General features: G+C 38.6%; 1 protein-coding gene across 2 annotated transcripts in view; it reads left to right on the top strand.

Annotated features, from left to right (window-relative positions):
- The window catches only part of LOC134348396 (disco-interacting protein 2 homolog A-like), a 296,806-nt gene that overhangs the window by 221,661 nt on the left and 49,349 nt on the right, over positions 1 to 25,796 (top strand). For both annotated transcript variants that reach the window (XM_063051696.1, XM_063051695.1), the window contains 7 exons: positions 1,703 to 1,817; positions 2,310 to 2,449; positions 11,945 to 12,081; positions 14,480 to 14,560; positions 15,157 to 15,284; positions 16,396 to 16,510; positions 18,113 to 18,314. In XM_063051696.1, coding sequence (XP_062907766.1) covers positions 1,703 to 1,817; positions 2,310 to 2,449; positions 11,945 to 12,081; positions 14,480 to 14,560; positions 15,157 to 15,284; positions 16,396 to 16,510; positions 18,113 to 18,314 — 918 coding nt within the window. The remainder of the gene's footprint in view (positions 1 to 1,702; positions 1,818 to 2,309; positions 2,450 to 11,944; positions 12,082 to 14,479; positions 14,561 to 15,156; positions 15,285 to 16,395; positions 16,511 to 18,112; positions 18,315 to 25,796) is intronic.

The raw sequence follows: 25,796 nt of genomic DNA, 5'->3' as shown, positions 1-25,796 counted from the left end.
ATGTTCGTGTTGATTCCCAGTATCACTGAATTAAATTTCTTGTTCTTTTATTTTTAAAAAGAGTTACCTCTAACATTTTTCACAGTACAGTGCATTTTCCCTGGAATTCTATCACTGAACAATTGAATGAATGTTGGATACATTTCAATTGCATATTTTGTATTTAATTAGATAGTTTACAATAAAATCCATCTGTCAGATCTGCAAATCTTACTGTCTAATGCATAACATAAATCATCAAGCCATCATTTTCATATGAAATAATACTTAGGGCTGAGCATTAAATGTTTGATGGACTGACAGTACTGTCCTTATTCAAGCAAGTTCTAAAAAGGGCTACAGTTTCAAATGTCTTGCAGTAATTTGTTTTTGTTTGAGGTAGCTCCTGATAAATTTTGATTAGCTTAGCTCTGTAAATGTTGAAATAGCAAAAATACTATTATACAACCACTTCAAATATAATTCAAATATCTGTCTGAAGAAACTCCTACATAAACTGACAGCATTCAGGGGAACCTCTTCAGTTCTCGAAAAAACACATAAATCAGAATGATTTGCAGAGTATATACTGACAAATCACAAACGCACAAAAGAAAACCAGATATCATCATCAGTGTTGATTTTGCAAGCCTTTCGCTTGGGGTGAAATCAGGTTCCATTTCTGACTTGTCAGGATCTGTTTCTTTTAACATCTACATACAGTACATGAGGATTTTCTCCACAGTATTGTGTGGCATGTTGATCGTAAACTAGTTGTACCCATTAAAACAAAGCTATTTGTTAAATAGATCAAGCCTAGGTTCACAGGCCCCAGTGCATACTCACATTTAAAATAAAAACTACAGGAAGGTTCCTGGAACAATTGCCCCACAGTTTAACAAGTTATTAAAAGTTGCTCTCAGATGGAGAATGGAATATGCAGAAATCAGTCATAATCAAGAAATTGAAATAACCTGCAGGATAGCACCACAGTACTGATCTCTGTTTATGTTGTGATAGAATTGTTATTCATGACTCACAACATGACTGGCTTACTATGCCGTCTGGGATAAACCGGTTTGTGAATTGTGATAAAGGGTTGAATTACAAACTGTATTCAACGCCTGAACAAAACACAGATAGAGAGGGCAGGGAGAAGAACATATGAAAACCTGCAATACAGCATCAACTGTACAGGAAATCTGGATACAATGTGTTTCATTTGTTGAAATGTGAGAAGAAAGTAGATTTAATTTGAATTGAATTTTGGTTTTAAAATCACTCTGCTAACTTTGTAATTTAAGCAGAGTAAGAGCTGTGAGTCATCAATTCATATAAAAATGAAAGTTATTTTTCTCCTGTTCACAAACAGGTGATTGTCAAGCTTCTAATACTTCTAGAAGTGCAATGGGGTGGCAAAAGGCATTTATTTTTATAACCCTTATTCCCTCTGTCATTTTCCTATCTTACAATAATTGTCTTGTTGACACTTAGCACCATCATTAGCTGGGTTAGGAGAAGGAAATGTGTTTATCGGGTCAACATTTTATTGCCATGAACTTGTGTATTCACTCTATTATACTGATTGATCGTGTGTTTCCTCCAGTAACACATTATTGCCAACATTAAAGCTACCAACACAGAGTCCTATAATTTAGTAACATCCTTTACTCAATTTCAAAATTTAATTCTTACTGAAAATATTGTTTTTTTATTTTTGCAGGGTCAATATCATCTTGTGATGCATTTATGAATGTATTTCAGTCACGTGGCTTACGACCTGAGGTGATCTGTCCATGTGCTAGCTCGTCAGAAGCTCTGACAGTGGCTATTCGCAGGTATTAAGTTCTCTCCATAATGAAAGTCTTGGGATTTTCCAACTCCTAATCTCTGAGTGTGTTGAAGTTTCCGAATTATTTTGACAAAAGGTTGTGTACTGTATCCATAATGTACTTTCTGAGAATTTTTTTAAAGCATTTCATGCAGTAATGTCATAATCAATAACTTTTCTTTCACTGCCAGATACTGCAGTGAGATTTGGAAATCTTAAGGGGAGAAGGCATGACTTTGCACCAATCCTTAACACAGTTAAATGGTGTTTAAACCTCTTCTAGCTTTTGGCTGTGTAGCAATATAAGAGGACAATAAAAGGAATGGTTATATGAGATTTTTCGACACTCTTATCAATAACCAGGCAGATTCTGGGTTCATAATATACAGAATTCGATTACTCTCAAGTTCATGTTTTCAAAAGATTAAATATAATTAATTATTTGGAATGGCCTTTAATGTGGAAAATCCTGTGACGAGATTGTATTTTCCTCTTTCAGACCTGGTGACTTAGGAGGACCTTTATCAGGGAAGATGGTGCTATCTATGAATGGCTTGAGTTACGGTGTAATACGTATGGACACAGAAGAAAAGCTCTCTGTTCTGACCGTCCAAGATGTGGGTGCTGTTATGCCTGGAGGTAGATTTACCCTGTTAGTTAAATTCATTAATCTTAATGGTGCTTCCTGCAGGGACTACTACAATAATTCAATTTTATAGTATATTTGAACTCTTGCAGCTTACTTGTGATCCCCTGTCCTGTCTCCTGTTTTACCAATGGCTGCCCTTCCTCTTTCAGATCATTGCTAACCCACGTTTTGCTTTCACCCACCCTCCCTGATGTATCCCCTCCTGGTTACTTAGCACTGCCACTGTGCATCACATCAAAGATCAAAAGTGGTGACCTACCTGGGATTATCCTGTAATTGTGTGCAGATTTTTGGATTCCTAAATATGAGAGATAATAATGAGTGGGTCTTGGCCCCGAGCATATTCTTTGGCATGGTAAAACCAGTTATGAGGGCATACTTTTTTTTATTGGAGAAAGGTACATCATTCATTATTCCATTTTGATCAATTCTTTAATTCCTTCAAATGTTTATCCACAACCCTTTTAACAAATTTACCAGATTGATAAATGGGTTGAAGGCATGTCCTATGAGGAATGGTCCAATGGAAGTCTAGAAGAATGAGAAGTGATTTTACTGAATTTCTGAAGGGGTTGCAGGGTCAAAACCAAGGGGATGTTTCTCCTGGTGGAAGAGGCCAGAACCAGGAGAGATTCAGGATAGAGGGGTGCCCAGTTAAGACAGAAACATGCTTTTATTTCCCTAGACTTCTGGACCGTTTGATTTCACCATCCCAGTAGGCCATGAACACGGAGTATTAATTATTTTTCAAGGTTAAGTTAAATTATTTAAGAATGTATGGCAGCAAAGTGTTATCATTAAATCAAAGAACTGTGCAGCACAAAAATAGGCCCTTTCAGCCCACCTAATCATGTTAGTCTGTGCTAATCCCATTTCAAGTCAAGTCAAGTCACTTTTTATTGTCATCTCGACCATAACTGCTGGTACGGTACACAGTAAAAACAAGACAACGTTTTTCAGGACCATGGTGCTACATGAACCATACAAAAACTACACTGAACTACGTAAAGCAACACAAAACTACACTAGACTACAGACCTACCCAGGACTGCATAAAGTGCACAAAACAGTGCAGGCATTACCATAAATAATAAACAAGACAATATGCACAGTAGAGGGCAGTAGGTTGGTGTCAGTCCAGACTCTGGGTATTGAGGAGTCTGATCACTTGGGGGAAGAAATTGTTGCATAGTCTGGTTGTGAGAGCCCGAATACTTCGGTGCCTTTTGTCAGATGGCAGGAGGGAGAAGAGTTTGTATGAGGGGTGCGTGGGGTCCTTCATAATGCTGTTTGCTTTGCGGATGCAACGTGTGGTGTAAATATCTGTAATGGCAGGAAGAGAGACCCCGATGATTTTCTCAGCTGACCTCACTATCCGTTGCAGGGTCTTGCGATCTGAGATGGTGCAATTTCCGAACCAGGCAGTGATGCAGCTACTCAAGATGCTCTCAGTACAACTTCTGTAGAATGTGATGAGGAGGCGGGGGTGGGAGATGGACTTTTCTCAGCCTTCACAGAAAGTAGAGACGCTGCTGGGCTTTCTTTGCTATGGAGCTGGTGTTGAGGGACCAGGTGAGATTCTCCACCAGGTGAACTCCAAGAAATTTGGTGCTGTTAATGATCTCTACGGAGGAGTCGTCAATGTTCAGCGGAGAGTGGTTGTTCTGTGTCCTCCTGAAGTCAACAACTATCTCTTTTGTTTTGTTCACATTCAGAGACAGGTTGTTGGCTCTGCACCAGTCCATTAGCCGCTGCACCTCCTCTCTGTATGCTGACTCATCGTTCTTGTTGATGAGGCCCACCACAGTTGTGTCATCAGCGAAGTTGATGATGTGGTTTGAGTTGTGTGTTGCAGCACAGTCATGCGTCAGCAGAGTGAACAGCAGTGGACTGAGCACACAGCCCTGGGGGGCCCCCGTGCTCAGTGTGATGGTGTTGGAGATGCTGCTTCCATTCTGGACTGACTGACAGATCTCCCATTCAGGAAGTTTAGGATCCAGTTGCAGAGGGAGGTGTTCAGACCCAGTAGGCTCAGCTTTCCAATCATTTTCTGAGGAATGATTGTTGAATGCTGAACTGAAGTCTTTTTTGTCCAGGTGGGTTAGGCCCAAGCGGAGGGTGATAGCAATGGCGTCGTCTGTTGAACGGTTGGGATGGTACGCGAACTGCAGGGGGTCCAGTGAGGGGGGCAGCAGGGTCTTGATGTGCCTAATGACGAGCCTCTTGAAACACTTCATGATGATGGATGTGAGTGCAACGATGGTGGCGGCCTTGAAGCACGTTGCTCAGGTCAGTGAGATTCTCAGCTAGTGGGTCTGCGCATCCTTTAAGCACTCTGCCAGCAATATTGTCTGGTCCAGCAGCCTTCCGTGGGTTGACCCTGCACAGGGTTCTCCTCACATCGGCCATGGTAAGACACAGCACCTGGTCGTTTGGAGGAGGGGTGGTCTTCCTCGCTGTCAGGTCATTTTCCGCCTCAAAATGAGCATAGAAATTATTCAACGCATCTGGGAAGGAGGCATCACCAGCACAGGCAGGTGGTGGTGTCTTCTAATTGGTGATGTCCTGAATGCCCTTCGACATGTGCTGCGTGTCGCCACTGTCCTGGAAGTGGCTGTGGATTCATTGGGCGTGTGCACGCTTTGCCTCTCTGATAGCCCAGGATAGTTTGGCCCTCGCTGTTGTTAGGGCTGCCTTGTTGCCTGCTCTGAAGGCGGAGTCACGGGTCCTCAGCAGCGCACGCACCTCCGCGGTCATCCATGGCTTCTGGTTAGCATGTGTAGTGATGGTCTTGGCCACAGTGACATCATCAATACACTTGCTGATGTGGCTAGTCAGTGGTGCCGTGTACTACTCTAAGTTGGTAGAGTCGCCATCGGTTACAGCCTCCCTGAACATGTGCTAGTCAGTGTGCTCAAAGCAGTCTTGAAGAGCAGAGATGGCTCCTGCTGGCCAGGTTTTCACCTGCTTCTGAACTCTGGAGTGTCTGATGAGTGGTCTGTATGCTGGGATTAGCATAACAGAGATGTGGTCTGAGTAACCAAGGTGGGGGTGGGGCTCCGCCCGGTACGCGTCAGGGATGTTTGTGTAAACAAGGTCCAACGCATTCTCCCCTCTCGTTGCAAAGTCCACACACTGATGGAATTCGGTGAATTCCTGTGGCAAATAAAATGGTCTGCATCTAACAGTCACAAACTCCACCAGCGAGGAGCAGTATCTTGAAACCAGCACAGAGTTTTTGCACCATTCCGTATTGATGTATACACACAAGCCACCACCGCGAGTCTTACCAGAAAGAGCTGCATCTCTGTCTGCTCGAAACAAGACGAGCCCATCCAGCTGAATGGCGGCATCCAGGATTTCATCAGAGAGCAATGTTTCTGTGAAAACATACGCACAGCAGACTCTGTACTTCTGCCGAGTATTTCGTTGGAGTCGGATGTAGTCTAATTTATTGTCCAGGGAGCGGACACTGGAGAGCAGAATGGACAGGAGAGCCGGCTGGCTAGGGTTTGTTTTTTGCCTGGCACGGACTCCTGCCTGCTTGCCTCGCTTCCGCTTCCTCGCACACCGCTTATGACGTCTCCACCTCTGGCCACCGGCATCAGGCGACCTGAGGAGGCCTGTAGGCCTGATCCCCTCAGCAAGCCGAGGTCATGTAATTTAACCAGCAGATCTTCATGAAGGTTTGTTTTTGGGTGATCTCTTTTTTTGTCTGCACTGGATCTGTTATCTCTACATTTCCTATCCAAATACATTTCAAACATTATAATTGTATCTACCTCCATGATCTCCTCTGGCAGCACCTCCTCAACAACCACCACTGTATGTGAAAATATTTAATTCCTCAGCTCCCTCTCACCTTCAATGAGTGTCCTCGAGCTCTAGGCACTTGGTCCTCAAAAAGTATTCAATCTATAGAACAAAGAATATGGAACTGTACATTTTTGAGTCCCTATAAATGAGAGATAATAATGAGTAGGTCTTGGCCCCAAGCATATACTTTGGCATGGTAAAACCAGTTTTTAGGGCATATAGCTGCTTCGGCCCACTACATTGTTCTGACCTTTTAACCAACTACAAGATCTCTGCCTTTCAAGTCTAACCTTCCAAAGTGAATCACTTTACACTTTTCTGGATTGAATTCATCTGCCACTTCTCAGGACTATTCTCAGTCCTATCACTGTCCTGTTGTAATCTACAATAATTTTGTAAACTATCCACAACACCAGCAACCTTTGTGTCATTTGCAAACTTACTTAACCACCCTTCCACTTCCTCAAACAAGGCGTTTATAGAAGTCACAAATAGTAGGGATCACAGAACAGATCCCCGAGGAACACCACTGATCACCAACCTCCAGGTACAATATGCTCCATCTACTGTCAGCCTCTGCCTTCTGTGGGCGAGCCAGTTCTGAATCCATGTAGCCAAGTGTCTCTGGCTCCCATTACTAAAATTCATAGACACCACATCTGCTGTTCCACCTTCATCACTTGGTTTTGTAATTTCCTTGAAGTATTCAGTCAGTCTCATGAGGCACAACCTGCCCCTCACAGAGCCATACTTACTAACTGTAATCAGACCGCTTCTCCAAATGCTCGTGACTCTTGTCTCTAAGAATCCTCTCCAATAGATTGCCTACCACAGTAGGAAGAATCACTGATCTATAATTCCCAGGATTATCCCTATTACCTTTTCTTGAACAAAGGAATAGCATTTGTTACTTTGAATCTTCTGTTGCTACTTCTATGGCCAGTGAGAATACAAATATCATTGCCAAAGATGCAACAATTTCTTCCCTCGCTTTCTGTGGTAACCTTGGGTCTATACTGTCTGGCCCTGGGAACTTGATCTATCCTAATGTTTTTCAAAAGTTCCAGCACATCCTCTTCTCAAGGTTGATGCTGCCTTCACATTTGTCAAGTTCCTATGAGAATCAGTGCAGCCAATTGAATTATCAGATTCCTTCCTATAACTACTGTCCTCCTTTCCAGACATATCTCTGTAAACTTTCTGTGGTTGTTCTAATTGCAACTACATTGTGTAGTGTGGTGAACTGGAACTGTACACAATAGTCCAAGTGTGATCTCACATGATGTCTCAGCTCCATGAAAGCAAGCCTGTGAAACTCCCACTTTCTCTACCCCATCCGTCTGTGTCATGGATATTCAGATCAGCGTGGCATGCTGCTAATTAGGCAAAGTAGATTCCCTTTCCAACGCTGTTTCCAGTATGGCATGTATTAAGATCTGGCTATATTTAGAAAACACTCTCTGCTTTGTTCTTTTGGTGATCTTAACTTTTTGTTTTCTGATTACCAATTCACAAACCTATCAAAATTGCTCCCCATGTTCACTGTTAAGAATTTGCATAACTTACATTCTCAGTTTCTCACCTCATAATCTAAAGTCTTGTAGTTGTGTCATTATCTTAGAAAATCTTTTAGACACTTTTTTGTTTCTTAACATTGTTCTTGTTCTACTATCCTTAAATCTGACTTCTTATTGTCAACCTGACATGTACTTTAAGAAAGTAAATGTAAATTGCACCTCCCATTCTTTATCAATTCATTTATCTGTATTCAAATGCATGTGATGTATACAGGCCCAATTGATCACTGATCAGTAGGGGTGTTACTCTTGGCTCATTGATAGCAGTCTTGCCTCTGAATCAGAAACACGTAATTTCAATGAGTATATAGTGATAACTAGTGGTTGAACATAGTACCAAAGGAATACTATACTTCTGGAGGTCCTAACATTCAGCTATGTTGAAAAAGATGTCTGGTCTGCTGAGTTCCTCCAGCATTTTATGCGTGTTGCTTGGATTTCCAGCATCTGCAGATTTTTTCTTGTTTGTGATTGGACCACTAAAACATATTGCCTTGCCATGCATCCTATTGTGATTCTGGGTTCTTGCTCGCTATAATTTGACTCTCTTGTCCCAATATTTATTACAGTCCTGATTATGGTTCAAAATTATTTTTTATTGTCTAAATGAACATTCTGGGAGTGAAAGACTTGTTCTGAAAAATCACGATGCCCAAACATAATGCACAGTTGGGTGTTTGTGCAGTCTATTACCATGCTATTTTGGTAAATCTGTACAATGTCATCAAGTACATATTGTGCATACAGTACTTCTATGGACCCATGCTGTTCAAAGTAATGCCCAGCATCAGGCACACTACAATTGCACAATCACAAATTGTGATTCGAGCTCTGAGTCATGACCCTTTCTATTTGGTGGGGGAAGGGGGTGGTGAATGGCACTGAAGAAAAAGACATCACGTAATCTAGGATGTTGCCTAGATTAGAGAGCATGTCTCATGAGGAAAGGTTCCAATCTATTTTTGAACAAAGTGGGCTGGTTCTGATTGAAGAACAAAAGTGCAAGATGATCTGAAAAATCAGCATAATTTTCAGCTCCTGTCACTAACAAAGAAGTTACTCAACTTGTATGGCAATTTGCACAAAGAAATGTTAGGAACATAGAACGTTACAGCGGTATATAGAAGAAGCCCTTCAGCCCATGATGTTGTGCTGACCTTTTAACCAAATCCAAAATCAATCTAACGCTTCTCTCCCGCATAGCCCTTCACTTTCTTTTCATCCATGTGTCTATTTAGAAGTTTCTTAAATGTCATTAATATGACTGCCTTTGCTACCACCTCTGGCAGTACATTTCACGCATCTACCATTGTGTTTTTGTGTGTGTGTGTGTGTGTATATGTATGTATATGCTTTTAAAAAAAAAAGGTACCTCTGACTCCCCCCCCCCAAATTTCCTCCAAATCACCTTAAGAGTATGACCGCATATTAGCTCTTTCCACCCTGGGAAAATGAATCTTGCTGTCCACTTATATATATCTCTTATCGCTTTATACACCTCTATTAAGTCACCTCTTATCCTCCTTTGTGCCAAAGGGAAAAGACCTAGAATGCTCAACCTCTCCTCAGGAGACATGCTCTCTGATCCAAACAGTATCCTGGTAAATCTCTTTGCATCCTCTTTAAAGTTTACACATCTTTCCTATAATGAGGTAACCAGTACTGGACACAATACTGCAAGCGTGATCTTACCATAGTTTATAGAGCTGCAACATTACCTCACAGCTCTTGAACTAAATCCCCTGACTAACAAACCCGTACACACCATATGCCTCTTGACCACCCTATCTGTTTTTATCTGTAGTAAAATTAATCTAAATATGCTGGCCCAACTTGTTAACTACTGATCAATTAGGTGCAGTTCTCAGCCATGTTACCTCTAGGTGTTACTCTTGGCTCATGATAATCTTCCATCTGATTCAGAAGTACATGATTGTAATAAGCACTTCAGATTTGAGTATATTGTCTATGGTCTAGATTGGTGGTTGAATATAGTACTGAAGGAAATACTACACTTGTGAAAGTCCCATCATTCATTCTATGTCACTATTAAGTTCATCCAGTACTTCAGGCAACTTTTTAATCTTCATTGAGGACTCAAAGATCATTGCCAGAGGCACAGCGATCTCTCCCCTCACTTCCTAAAGTAACCTGGGGTATATCCCATCTGGCCCTGGGGACTTGCCACTCACTGGTAAATACTGAAGCAAATGTGGACCTCCTTTACCCCCTCTGAGTCCAGACACATTTCCTCTTTATCCATGATTGGCCCTACCCTTACTTTAGTCATCCTCCTCTTCTTCACATGTTTGTAGAATGCCTTGATGTTTTTCTTAATCCTACTTACCAAGGCCTTCTCATGTCCCCTTCTAACTCTCTAAAGTACCCTCTTAAGCTTCTTCCTTGTTATCTTATGACTCTCAAGAGCCCTTTCTGATCCTTGTTTCCTAAACCTTAAGTATGCTTCTCTTTCCCTCTTGACTAGATGTTCCATAATCTCTTGTAAACCATGATTCCTTCATCCTACCATCCTTTCCCTGCCTCAATGGGGCAAACCTATCTAGAACCCCATGCTAGCACTCCCTGAACAACTTCCACATTTCCATTGTGCATTTCCCTGAGTACATCTGTTCTCCATTTATGCTCCCACGTTCCTACCTAATAGCATCATAATTCACCCTTCCCCCAATTTTATACTTCCCTATATCTTCTGCTCTTATCCCTGGCTAAATCTATGGTAAAGGTCAGGGAGTTGAGGTCACCGTCTCTAAAATGCTCACCAACCAAGAGATCAGTCATCTGACCAGGTTTGTTGCCGAGTAGAAGACAGTGTGTGGCTCTCTTCTTTAGTCAGCCTATCCACATAGTATGTCAGGAATCTTTCTGAGCCGCACTTAAATTCTGCCCCTTCTGAGCCTCCTGCACTAAGGAGGTATTAATCAGTATTAGGAAAGTTGAAGACTTCAAAAACAACACCTCTGTCATTTTTACTTCTGTCCTGCTCCTCGATGTCCCTGTTGCTTTTGGGGGGGGAGTCTATAAAATGTTCCCAATAGAATGATTACTCCCTTCCAGTTTCTGACTTCCAACCACATAATCCCTCCACAGCAGCTTCCCTTTCTGCAGCTGTGACACTATCACTGATTAACAATGTTACTCCCACACCTCACTTACTTCCGTTTTCTTTAAAACATCCAAACCCCAGAACATCCAGCAGCTATTCCTGCCCTTGTGACAGCAAAGTCCACAACGTTGTAGATCCATGCTCTAAGTTCATCATCATGGTTCCTGATACTTCCTGCAGTAAAGTAGGCACATTTGAACCTATCCAGTTGATTGCATTTATGCCATATCCACTACCTAGCCTTTCTCAGTCTCTCTACAGGATGTATCTACCTTTACACCAACTGCTACATCCTCTGACCTATCACTCTGGTTCTCATCTTCCTGCCAACCTAGTTTAAACCCTCTCCATCAGGCTCTAAGCAATCCTGACCACAAGGATATTGTACATAAGGAATGAAAGTTAACTGTAGCAAATCATAAACACAAGAAAGTCTGCAGATGCTAGAAATATGAAGCAACGCACACAAGATGCTGGAGGAACTCAGCATCAATGAAAATAAACAGATAGTCAAAGTTTCAGGCTGAGACCCTTCTTCGGGACTGAGAAGGAAGGGAAAAGATGTCACAATAAAAGGTTTGAAGCGGGGTGGCGGGGGGGAGAGAAAGGCTAGCTGGAAGATGATAGGTACAGCCAGGTAGGTGGGAAAGATCAAGGGTTGGAGAAGCTGATGTAGCAGGTCTGGGTGAGTACACATGGTCGAAGAGTCGGAGGGCAGCAGTGATCAGAGGGGGAGCAGTGAGAGAGGGTTTCACTGAACTCCCGTCGAAGAGATTTAAACTTCTTCAGGGTAGGCATCCCTCAAAGAGACTTCGTGGTGAAGTAGCAAATCACTGTAGCGAATGTCTCAGAGCAAAGACTTGTCATAGCAGATGATTTAGCTTTGTTTGTAAGATATATCTTCCCTACTGATCATTGCTTCTTTCTCTCTATAACTGTGGATTTTTCTTTGTCTGTGTGTCTTCCAGCATTGGTGTGCATTGTAAAGTTTGAAGGCACCCCATATCTATGCAAAACGGATGAAATTGGTGAGATCTGTGTGAGCTCGCGTGCTTCAGGGACATCATACTATGGACTTCCTGGAATGACAAAGACTGTTTTTGAGGTATGCAAAGCCAGTATGCAAATCAAGTTCAAGTTCCAGTTTAATTGTGATGCAACCATACATGAATACCCATGAATACAGCCAAATGAAGCAGCCAAGGTACAAAATACGATACCAGCAGTCATACGCAGCGCAAGGCACATATAGGATAGCGGTAAAATAGACACACAAAAAAAGGTCTAAGTCCGTGAATATTGCAGCAGTCTTCAGTTGAACAAAATACAGCTTGTCTTCTGCCAAGCAAACACAAGGGGCAGCACTGACTCCAGTCTTTATGCCATGCCACACCGCACCACCTCCGGCACTCTGGTGGAGCACCCAATTCCGAAGCCCTCCCCTGGAGACTGCAAACAGCCGACACCATGGTTTGAGGCCTAATCCTTGCTGAACTGAGGCCACACAGTGGCCCCGCCATTCACCAGTAAACCAATGAATTGGACTTGCAGCATTCCACACCACCAATGTCCAACAGGGTCTTGCAATCACAAGGTGACTAAGATCATCACTCGCTGTTAGACTGTACAACGACACACTTCTGTCGTAGGCAGCATCATGGGCCACACCAAGTCCAGTTCCTTTAGTTTCTCCACCAGTGAGCAACTCACTGATGTTCTTAACGTCTAGCAGGGTCTTGTGATTGTAAGGAATACATTTTAAATAGGCAATAACTCTTGGTTGACCCCATAGATGCCGCTGTGTCCAAGTGCGCTGCCATCTTACTGGAAGTGTAGTAGAGAGTACTAGAGTACTTCTTTAATTATTCAAGTTCATTTACTGCCTACATGCAAGTATATAATGAAAAATACTGAAGTTTCTCAAGTAAATTTGCAGATTTAATTTCTCTTTTCAAGGTTTTAAAAACTAGATCCATGTGCTGCTATTTTTCTTTCATGTTTTGGAGTCTGAATTCTGACTTTGTCCAAATTTTAATCCTCTTAGTGACTTTAGAGCTTTTGATAGAAGGGACTGGATAACTTTTAATGTAAGGGGCACAGGGAAATAGTATTTTATCTAATGTGTAGGGAATAGATTTGCTGGTAGAAGAACATTTCAAATATATAAAAAGGATATGTTAGTTATTCCCTTGGAGCAAGTGATTTGTAAATTTAGTTATTTCAAAATCTCAGCATTGTTCAACAGTGTATATTATGATTGTATGGATGCCTGAATTTTCCCTGTGATTGGGTCAGCATGTTTAATTTAAATAAAAACATTTTGATTACCGACAGTTGTTAGATAAAATAAACTCCTTGTTCCTGGTTCTACAACATAAATTCATACTTAGGCTGTGCTGCTCAAAAATATGAAAAAGTAAAAATAAAAATGGGACAACAGTTCAATTGTAGTGCAAAGCTATTTAAGAAGTAACAAAACAGCTTTAAGATTTTCAAGCAACAGCTTTAAGATTTTATCCACTATCACAGAAATGTGATTGTTTTGCCATCATTACCTTGCTTCTTTTGAGTTTTTGTTTTTTGTTCAACATTCAGTAAATTTCTTTGGCTACTGCACAAGCTGTAATTTGGCACACACCCTCCTTTGTCCTGAAATTGAGAAGGTTGGATTTCGGCACATGATTTGCTTGAATAACCCAGAGTACAGTGATGACTTAAACTGTTACTTCTCTAGGTCTTGAATGATTTACCTTTTAGAGTGATTAGTTAAAGACAGAACTGAAACAACGCCAAAATCAAAATTAAATAGAATAACATCATGTGTTATTTTTATTCCTGCTGTTTGCCCTGAAGTATTTGTAATATTAGAATCTCAAGCTTGTTCTTGATTGGCTCACTTCTAGTTACTGTTCATCCTTTTAAGAATTACCTCAAAAGCCTACCCAATTATATTAGAAAGGAGACATAGTCCAGCTTGTCAATATTCAGATCGTAGTAAACGTGTTAGAATGCAGGGCACTCAATTCCACAGCAAATAACATTTGCCAAACTTACAAGCTTTATATGATATTGACAAGAAGTACGATTCTCAACATTTTCTCAAACAAATATCTTAATGACTCACAGTATCATGTACAACAAGATTGGTAAGTTTGACATTACACCTGGATCTGTTTCTTTTTTGATGAAAGTTGAAAGACCCAACCATTACCAGATGCTGAGCCGATGCTGAATAATCACTTGACTGCTACTGTTTAATGTTTTAAATGTATTATACTCAGAGATCAGAGGGGTATCTATTTAGATATTGAATTCTTAAATAAGTTATCTGATGTCCTCTGTGCTTTATTTCAGTTATTCTATATTTCTTTGGAGATATTTCGCATTTTGTTGTAGTTATGTGGTATTTAAATGCTTTCTGAAGGGTTGTGATATATTTGCGTATTCTTTGGTTTCTCTTGGGTAGTATTGGAATAATTCATCTGCTGTTTATATTTTGCCAGGCTGTGCCAGTGAATGCTGGAGGAGTTCCTGTCAGTGAGCACGTCTTCACAAGAACTAACTTACTGGGCTTTCTAGGATCAGTAAGCATTTAAAAAAAAATAATCATTGGATAGAATTGTTCTGAGGTTTATATGTTTGTTCCTTGGTTTATATTGACACGACTATCAAAATTTGCTAAAATGAAATCAAGATAGATCATTTCCAAACCTGCAAATTCATAATTTTCCTTTAGAGAAAGGTAAGACGCCAATATTAATGATCAGTATAATGTAGCTAATTCTTAACTATCTTCTGAAACGATTATACGTTCAAAATTAGAATGAAAATCTGAGACATACCACTCTAACATTAAAATAGGGTACAGATTTAGTGATGATAAAAGATCTCATCATCCAGTCAAACCTTCTGTCTTCTGATATCCAAAATCAAAGCTGTTTTAAAATCCCAGATTTTAACACCACACTTTGGATTGGCCTTGTCCCTTTGGCCAGAGAGAAATATGGATAATGAACATTTGCATTAATTGGGTTGATTTTGGCTGTGCAAAGTTTCACAGCAATGAAAAAGAGTGTATACAGTGTACTCTGCTAGAGATTAAAAGTGGTTACTGTCGTTCTGATGCCACTATTTCTAACTGCAGCGACCCATAGTCGTGATATTTCATTTTGAACCTTAGGGAAACCAAGTATTTGTGGTAGGGAAGATGGATGGCCTGATGTTGGTCAGTGGACGGAGGCACAATGCAGACGATGTTGTTGCAACAGCTTTAGCCGTGGAGCCCATGAAGTTTGTTTACAGAGGGAGGTGAGTAAATTTCTAGCCATGGACATGATTTGCAAAATCAAAATGCTTTATGTATTCAGCTTCGGTAGCAATTACGGAGGGAAACATAGATTTTACGTCAAGTTCATCAGAAATGAATCAGTATGTCATTATCTTGAAATACTCTCTTTTTCTCAGTTCAGATGCTGCCTGATCTAAGCATTTCCAGACTCCCTGCTTTTTTATTGAAATAACGGTTTTTTAGCTAAAGTGAAACAGCTTTTGTAATTTTGCAAATTCTCTAAATGTTAATAATGTATCTTTTTAGACTGATATTCATGAAAGTTTATATATATGTGTGTGTGTGTGTATATATGTGAGTTTTACAGACTTAAACTGGCAGTATAAAAACCAATGTCATAAGATTGAAGTATGTAAATCGGACAATGCTTCATGAATATTGTCTTATTTAGTAAAGACAGAACCTTACCTATTCTTCGAATGCATTTCAACCTCATTGCACAAGCTGTTGTGCCTTCCTTCTATATCACAGTGCGTGTAATTGAAATACTTAATCATTTATTGCCTCATGCACATTTTTGGTCTTTAATCATTGACACAATTTATCATTTAATAAAAATAAACTATTCATACTATAATGCCAGAAAAAAAACACCAGTATAAATGGCTATTATGAGAACCTATTTCAAGGGAAAAGGTAAAGAACCATCGAATTATTCGTTCTGTTGAAATTTATAAACCCACTAAATGACTTGAGAAATCATTTGCTGTCTGTATATCAATTTTTTTAATAAAACAATGTAATTTTCAGCATTTTTTGTCTGTCATAGATGGTCTTTTGTAAGAGGTTTCATAAAAACGTTCACATTCTGATGAGGAAATTTACTCTTTCTACAAAGAATGTGAACAATATCATATGCATTAACGTTTCCAGTTTCCATGGTTTTAAATAGTCTTTTAGACAGTCTAAGAAAAATATTATGCATATTTTGAGGGGTTTTTTTATGGGACTGCTAAGTGTATAAGCTGTGAGTGTTTTCATGATCTCTGCAATCGAAGAATCTTTAAAGATAGTTATATAACTTGCACATATTTATAGGCAGGATTCTTACCTCTTATGGTTCTATTTTAGGATCGCAGTATTTTCGGTGAATGTACTCCATGATGAACGCATTGTATTGGTGGCAGAGCAAAGACCAGATGCTTCAGAGGAGGACAGTTTTCAGTGGATGAGTAGAGTCTTGCAAGTAATTAAGCTATTATCTCTGAGGGAGGCCTGTTTGATTTTTACTTTCAGCTTTGGTCTTTAAATACACAGTTTAAAGATTTAAATTGTACAGAGAGCTTGTGGCTCAGAAATTATTACAAATATGCTTTTCTTAAAGATTTGTATATTTTAGGATTCTAGTCAAAAATATTATTTACTGCATAGTTCCTAATCTGCCCCATAGATATTTGGCTGTTCAAAATTGTTATTTTCCTGGATCTGAAATGATGGAGAAGTATGAATTCTCAATAAAATTAGAAATATTTAAAGCACAGTTTAAACTTCTCCCGTATATTTAAAGTTACCATTTTCAGTATTATCAACAAATGCTGTCATTTGCATATTTAATAGTTTATTTTAAATATCAAATATGAGAACATAAGAATAGAACCATTCAGCCCCTCATTCCAGCTCCATCATTCTGTACGATGATGCTCATCTTTTCCTTTGTGCCACTTTCTTGTGTGAACCCTGGATCCCTTGATTTCCTGAATATTTGGTAAAATAAAAAAATCTGAAATATCTGAAAACAATTCATTGTTCTTTGTTATAATTGTACCCAAAGACTGAGCTCCACAGTCGTTTTGGATACAGAATTCCACAGACACAAAACCCTCTTGTGCAAGAGATTTCTTCTTGATTCTAACAGAAATGGCCAACGCTTTATTTTACTTCTTGGACCCCGGTTTTAAACATTCTCACCAGGAGAAACAAGTAGAGAGTTCTGTCAAGCCCTGTAATATGTATGTTTCAATGAGATTGCTTTGCATTCTCTAAGCTCAAAAGTATGGATCCGATTTGCATTGAACAGCAAGAACCTGGTGAACCTTCACTGCACTTCTTCACCACATTTGTATACCTCCTTTAGTAGGGTAATAGTAGTCCTGCACAGTATTTCCACCAGGGCTCTATAAAGCAGACCATAGGAGTAGAATTAGGCCAGTTGGCCCATTGAGTCATCCATTCAATCGTGGCTGATTTATTATCCTTTTCAAACTCATTTTCCTACCTTCTCCCCATAACCATACTGACTAGGAACCTATCAACCCCCACTTAAGTATACACAATGACCTGGCCTCCACAGCCACCTATAGTAATGAATTCCATGGGTTTGCCACCCTCTGGCTAAATAAAATTGAATCTATGTAATTGAAGCAAAAGCACAGCACTCATGTAAAATGTTGCAGTGAAGATCAGTATACTATTTTAGTGATTGTTTAGTAAGGGCTGAGATGGCCTGTTTCTGTGCTGTAATTGTTAATTGATTCATGTACAAGGGCACACATGTCTCTTTCAGTCTCTCACCATTTATTCAATACTTTGCCGTAGTATTTTTCCCCATCATACAGTTTCTCTTATTCCATGAATTTCTCTAAGCTATCTAAAACATTTCTAAATACAGAGTTTGGGATATTTATTTTGTAATCGATATATTGGCACGTAATACTAATATTAACATTGCTGGCTTAATATGGCTTTGAAGTTGAAGAAGAAATACTTCCAACTATGTCACAGGTTTACAGCAAATGAATGCGAGAATTCAACAAGAGAATGGTAATTATCTCATATTGATATTTTCCAGGCTATCGACAGTATCCATCAGGTAGGAGTTTACTGCCTGGCCCTGGTACCTGCTAATACACTTCCCAAAACTCCTTTAGGAGGGATCCACCTGTCTGAAACCAAACAGCGTTTTCTGGAAGGGTTGTTGCACCCATGCAATGTGTTAATGTGTCCCCACACCTGTGTCACCAACCTTCCTAAGCCTCGGCAAAAGCAGCCAGGTAGGGATAAGTCGCTAGACTTTATTTTGCCTATAGTTGAAATGAGTATGTTTCTCAAAATATCCTTTTTCTTATTAATAATCTTGAATCTGTATTGTAATGTTCCTTGATTAGACTGAGGGTTTGAAATTGTTAGCCCTCAATATGACATGTGCCAGGCAGAGAAATTAACCCTCTAAATGTAATATAAATGTTTAAAATTTTTTTCAATTGTCACTCATATTTCCAGAACAGCTACCTTACATCTCGCCATCAGAAATTGTTTTTTTTTAATTGAAATTATGTATTTGTTTATTTATTAGAGATACAGTATGGTAACAGACCCTTCTGGTCCAAAGAGTCAGTGCCTCCCAATTAAATCCATGTGGCCAATTAACCTACTTACCTGTGTGTCTTTAAAATATGGGAGGAAATCGAGCACCTGGAGGAAACCCATGCACACATGGGAAGAGCATACAGACTCCTTACAGTTAGCAATTGGAATTGAATCCAAGTCGCTGGCACTGTACTATTCTAGAAAATGTGTTTATCAAGTCAGTCACCATCCTGCAGTAAGGCTGTGTGCAGTAGTACAGCCTCAAAAGCCCCTGTTGGGAAACTTTTCCCCTAAAATTCCTTTGGCAGAATGTCTGTGAAATTTGCAACTGATTTCTCCAGCATTAGTGCAGGAAAGTTTTATTGAGATGATATCTCTCCATAGAGAGCTGAGGAACAGAGTGTTGTGACATGGTGTAAATGAATAATGAGAAGTTCAAGACTTCTAAACTTGAATCTGTATGCACAGAACTCCCAGAAAACACCAGATTTGCCACCTGTACCAGGCCGTAGGCTCTCGGGCAGGTGTGTGATGGAAGTGCATCCTAACAATCATGGATACACCTCTCAAATCCGTGATCACAAAGAGGATACCACCTGCAGGTTTTCCTCTTAAGTCTCACATGATCCTGACTTGGAAATACAATGGATTCTGGTTAATTGGGCCACCAGTTAATCGAGGCAGCCTTTTGTTTGGGATAACTCTTAAAGAACAAAAACTAATTGAGAAACAAAATCTAATCTAAGTCCTTCGGGGATGCTAAACATGCGTGACCCGAAATGGCAGCTGTCATTGAAAACAATGGAAATCATCAAATATTCTTGTTTTAGCCTGCTACAGCTGAGAACCATAACTGCATCTAAGATGTATACAGTCAGTAATGAAGTTTTAAATGCGATTGAACAATCTATCGCTGCTTAAAACTGACAGAAATAGACTGGACTGTGGCCAGCACACTGCCTGCTTAAGAAGCCACCAACGAAGGAGAGGTTGGACGTGCTGGTCTGATGGTACATTTTTGACTCCCAGTACCAACTATCTTGCTGGCAAACATACAGTCTCTGGGTACTGTATCAAAGGGGCATTAGGACTGCTTGCGGGGACTTCCGGTAGCGCTCATGGAGTGAAGTCGCGTTCTTGACTCGCTCCATTACCTCTGAGTTTTTTTTTCTATGATCAGCTATACTTTAATTAACCATTAAGGTATCAACTCTTACAATACTTTGAATTAAATTGAACTCTCTGATAACTGGATGGAACTTAGATCTGCTATGTCTAAGAATGGGAAAGACGGCAAGGATGGTAAACCTCCGGTTAAACCGAAAGGCATGGATTTTCCTCCGACTGAATCACCGGTGACTTTGAAAGCTATATCGGAGTTAATTCAGAGGGAAATTTCAACCTCTGTTAGGGAGATGATTCGTACGGAAATTGCAGGTTCTGTTATGGACCTGATTCATACGGAGATCTCAATTAATCTCCAGAAAATTGCCGATTCAATCGATAAGATGCAAACATCCATTGCGGAACATCAGTCGGCTATGTCTGATCTTCAAAAATCTGCGCAACAAAGTGAGCTTAAGATGGGGAAAATCGAAGAAACAATTAATGTAATGAAGAAGAAACTTGACTTTCTGACTTTTAAAAACTCTGACTTGGAATCTAGGATGCGTCGGCAGAATTTACGAATGATTGGGGTGCGTGAAGCTGTTGAATCTAACAACCCCATGAAGTTTTTTTCTCAACTTTTAAAAGATGCATTCCCTACTGTATTTCCTGACCAACCACCGCTACTGGATCGTGTTCACAGAATCCCATCACACTCGTCTAGGTCAGATAGACCTAGGCATGTTATTTTACGTTTTCATTACTTTCAAGATAAGGAGAGACTGTTTCGATTCGCTCGATCTAAAGGTTTTATTGATTTTTCGGATCTTAAGTTCCGATTCGTGGAAGATTTCAGTAAACCAATCTGGGACCAACGGGTTCGCTACAGATCTGTGATGTCGGAATTCTATAAGATGGATTTAAGACCAGCGCTGCTGTACCCTGCACGTCTAAGGATTCGCATGTCAGATGGAGTCCTTCGTTTTTTTGATTCTCCATCGGATGCCCAGAGTTATCTGGATCAATTGTCACCTTCAACATCTTAATTGCCATTTTTTTAAATTATCTCCGTTGATCGGAGGCTGTGCATTGGTTGGTTTTAACTTTTTCGTGCCCTATTTGGGCAGAAAAGTTTATTTTTTTGATTTCTTAATATGGTTGCTAAACTTTCTTTTTAACTGCGTCATTTCTTTCTTTTCCCAGGGGATTTTGGGTGGTTACTTCCTGTTTGTCATCTTACGTATTTCCTGTGTGGCCTTAAATTTTGTAGTTTTTTTAAAAATTTTATTTTGTTTTGCTTTTTATAACTAGTTTATGTTAATAATCTTATTTTTTCTTGTTTTTTTGTTTATTCATGGGTTTGGGGTTTATTGTGGGTTTTTTTTAATATATATTTTCTGGCTTTTGTTCTGTTGTGTGTGTATTTTAATTGAGTTACCTTTTTTTTTTACTTTTTTACTGTTTTACAATTAGCTGATCTTTTTCATATTTATACCTTTTTTTTAGGGAGCGTATACCGGAAGTCATGGGGGTAGTTTTAGCGCTTGCTTCTTTCCGGCGGGTCTGCTTTAGATTTTGCCTTGGAGTCTTGGGGCGGGGGTGGTGGGAGGGGCTTCACGTTTTAGTTTTTTTCTCTTTGGGCTATATACATTATTGAAGTACTGGTTGCGTCCTTTTTCCCGGTATCTTTTGTATGTTCTGTTTCCTCTCTGGGTTCGTGGGTCGAGCCTATCGTCAATCCCCCTCGATGTGGGTTGACTTTAGGATTTATGGAGTCTATTATTAATTTTGTCTCCTGGAATACTAATGGTCTTAATCATCCTATTAAAAGGAAAAAAGTTTTTAAAGTGTTCCAGAGACTTAAAGCACAAATTTTATTTTTACAAGAGACCCATGTACGGAGGGGGGACAGACTACGTTTTTTTAAATTCTGGAAGGGGTAACAATTTCATTCGAACTCCAATGCTAAGATTCGAGGCGTCTCTATTTTTATAGATTCCTCAGTTACTTTTATACAACAGGATATTATTTCTGATCCGAATGGTAGATTTTTATTGGTTAGTGGTTTACTATTTAATAAAAAAGTAGTTTTGGTTAATGTTTATGCTCCTAATATGGATTGTCCGGAATTTTATAAATCATTGTTTAATCAGTTTCCGAATTTGAACGAGTTTTCATTGATCTGGGGCGGAGATCTTAATACCTGTTTGTCTCCAGCTTTGGACCGTTCGGCTCCTTTACAGACCTTACCTAATAAATCTGCAACTTTGATTAACTTTTTCCTTTCTGATTCTGGGTCGACGGACATTTGGCGTTTTCTGCATCCTCAGGAAAAAGATTTTTCCTTCTTTTCACATGTTCATCATTCCTATTCAAGAATTGATTATTTTTTTATTGATTCTCGTCTTATTCCTTCAGTGATTAAATGTGATTATGATTCTATAACCATTTCGGATCATGCTCCACTTAAGCTTTCTATTAAAATTATGGCCAATATACAAAATAATAGACAATGGCGTTTTAATTCGCTGTTGCTTCAGGATTCGGACTTTGTTAACTTTATGAATGAACAGATTGAGCTTTTTTTTACAATTAATCATACAGAGGATATCTCGGTTAACACTCTTTGGGACACTTTTAAAGCCTATATTCATGGTCAGATTATTTCGTATTCTGCTGCTTTGAGGAAGAAACAGAAGCAGGAGGAGATGGCAATTGTGGACAAGATTAAAGAAATTGATAAGAAATATGTTATGGCTCCTTCTGAGGAGTTATACAAACAAAGAACTGAACTTCAAATGGAACACAGTTTATTAATATCGTCCTCGATTGTAAACCAATTAAAGAAAACAAGAAGTGAATTTTATGTTCACAGTGACAAAATTGGCAAGCTGCTGGCTAATCAATTGAAATCTAATTATGTTAAATCTCAAATCAATCAGATTTATGACCAAAATGATCGATTGATACTGGATCATGTGGGGATTAATCAAACCTTTTGTGATTTTTATTCTTCTTTATATCAATCAGAGTCTCCTCGAGATTCTAAATATATGAATGATTTTTTAGATAAGTTAGACTTCCCTAAGATTTCACAGGATATGTCTTCTATATTAGATACTTCCATTACTATGGATGAGATTAAGAATGTTATTTTTTCTATGAATCTGGGGAAAGCTCCTGGCCCGGATGGGTTTACCGTTGAATTTTATAAATGTTTTGCTTCTTTATTGATCCCTTGGCTCTGTAGGGTCTTTGAGGCTTCTCTGAAACTTGGTAAACTTCCTGAATCTTTTAATAGAGCGTCAATTTCTTTAATACTAAAGAAGGATAAAGACCCTGCTCAATGTGCATCTTATAGACCAATATCTTTATTAAATGTTGATTCTAAAGTTTTTTCTAAGTTATTAGCAAATAGACTAGAAAAAGTACTTCCTTCTATTATTTCGGAAGACCAAACGGGTTTTATTAAAGGTCGTTAATCTTTTTATAATATTCGTACATTGTTAAATATTGTTTATACTCCCTCACAAAATGTTCCTGAGTGTGTTATTTCTTTAGACGCTGAGAAAGCTTTTGATAGAGTAGAATGGCCTTATTTATTTAAGGTGCTTGAAATGTTTAATTTTAGCTTGAAATTTATATCCTGGATTAAACTGTTATATCATTCCCCTGTAGCCTCGGTTCGTACTAACTCTTTAAACTCACCTTTTTTTCCTCTCTTTCGAGGTACTCGACAAGGCTGTCCTCTTAGTCCCCTATTATTTGATATTGCATTAGAACCTCTTGCAATTGCCATTCGAGAATCTTCAAATATTACTGGGATAACTCGGGGATTAAAGTCCCATAAATTATCACTCTATGCTGATGATTTACTGTTATATATTTCTAATCCTGAGAAATCCATTCCTGCTGTTTTAGAGTTATTAGCACAATTTGGTTTTTTTTCAGGTTATAAATTAAATCTTAGTAAGAGTGAACTCTTTCCGATTAATAAACATCTTCCCTTATATTATAAATTTCCATTTAAATTGATTGATAATTATTTTTCTTATCTTGGGATTAAAATTACTTGTAAATATAAAGATTTATTTAAGATTAACTTTTTACCATTAATAGACCATATTACTCATCTTTCATCTAAATGGTTTCCCTTATATTTAACTTTGATTGGTCGTATTAATGCAGTTAAGATGTTTTTTTTGCCAAAATTTTTATATGTGTTTCAGGCATTACCAATTTTTGTTCCAAAATCTTTCTTTGATAAAGTTGACTCTAAAATTTCTTCATTTATTTGGCAGAATAAGAAACCGAGACTGGGTAAAATACATTTACAGAAAGCTAAGAGAGATGGAGGTTTAGCATTACCTAACTTTAGATTCTATTATTGGGCTATTAATATTCGACATATGAAATTTTGGTTACTTGATCAGGATATACTATCTATTCCTAAATGGGTAGCATTGGAACTACAATCTGTTCAGGGTTATACACTTGGCTCTATTTTAGGCTGCTCTCTCCCTTTTGATTCGAAACGCCTTAAGCAGGTCTCTAACCCGATAGTTAAATATGCTTTGCGCATTTGGTTTCAATTCAGAAAATTTTTTGATCTTAATCAATTCGGGTTAGCGATTCCTATTTTAGGTAACATATTTTTTCCTCCCTCCTTTACGGATCGCGCTTTTCAAACCTGGAAGACTAAGGGTATTTTACGGTTTTTGGATTTATTTTTAGATGGTTCCCTTATGTCTTTTGAACAATTATCTAATAAATATAATTTATCAAGAATACATTTTTTTAGATACTTACAAGTTAGAAATTTCCTAAGTACTATACTTTCTTCCTTTCCAATGCTTCCTCCTACATATATTTTAGATTCGATAATTAACCTCAATCCATGTCAGAAAGGTGCATCGGCTATGATTTATAATATTATTATGAAACTTAGGAAAGCTCCATTTGATAAGATTAGGGTAGATTGGGAACAGGAATTGGGGCTCACCATTTCTGTGGATGATTGGGGGCAGATTTTACAATTAGTTAATACTTCCTCTATTTGTGCTAAACATTCCCTAATTCAATTTAAAGTGGTTCATAGAGCACATATGTCCAAAGATAAGTTAGCGCGTTTTTACTCGCATATTAATCCTTTTTGTGATAGATGTTCGGGGCAGATAGCCTCTTTAACTCATATGTTTTGGTCTTGTCCTACTTTGGAAACTTTTTGGAGAGATATTTTTAATATTATTTCTAAGGTATTAAATATAGATATCTCTCCTCACCCTATTACTGCTATCTTTGGACTTCCTAAAATTTCTAGTAATCTTTCCCCTTCAGCCCGTAGAATGATCGCATTTCTTACTTTAATGGCGAAAAGGTGTATTTTACAACATTGGAAAGAGCTTAATGCTCCAACTACCTTTTTTTGGTTCTCTCAGATGATTTTATGTTTGAATCTGGAGAAAATTAGAAGCAACCTTTATGATTCTTCATTTAAATTTGAACAGATTTGGGGACCTTTTATTCGATACTTTCATTTAATGTAATACATACCCTTCTTGTTTTTTTTCACTGTTTTTAAAGGAGGTCGGGATTGAGGACGTGATTTTACGTTTAACTCTGTTTGGTTTCAAGTTAGCCCATTGCTTTGCTTTGCTTTTAGTTAGTTGCACGGTGGGTTTTTTTTGGGGGTTTTTTTTTCTTTTTTTTTCCATTGATATATATATAAAATTTAGTATACTATTATGTTATCTTGGTTTTTTATGTTTAAATTACATTGTAGTATTTTTTTTGGTATTGATACCTTCTGGAATTCTATTATATTTTAACATTGTATTAATGTTTATATGGTTTACCTTTTTGTATACTTATTCAATAAAAAGATTTAAAAAGAAAAGAAAGGACTGCTTGCATCGTCCGTTTTACTGAATTTTGGTTAACCCCTTCTGTACTGGACACAGCAATTCGAATAGATGAGTTCACAATACACCATCAAGATAGATCGATTGAGATTTTCAAAAGCAGAGGTGGAGGTGTATGCCTCATGATCAATTCCTTGT

The sequence above is a fragment of the Mobula hypostoma genome, chromosome 6 (assembly GCF_963921235.1).
Source record: "Mobula hypostoma chromosome 6, sMobHyp1.1, whole genome shotgun sequence".
In the NCBI taxonomy this organism is placed as follows: domain Eukaryota; kingdom Metazoa; phylum Chordata; class Chondrichthyes; order Myliobatiformes; family Myliobatidae; genus Mobula; species Mobula hypostoma.
The sequence above is the reverse complement of the archived record's forward strand: the minus strand, read 5'-3'. Positions and strand labels throughout refer to the sequence as shown.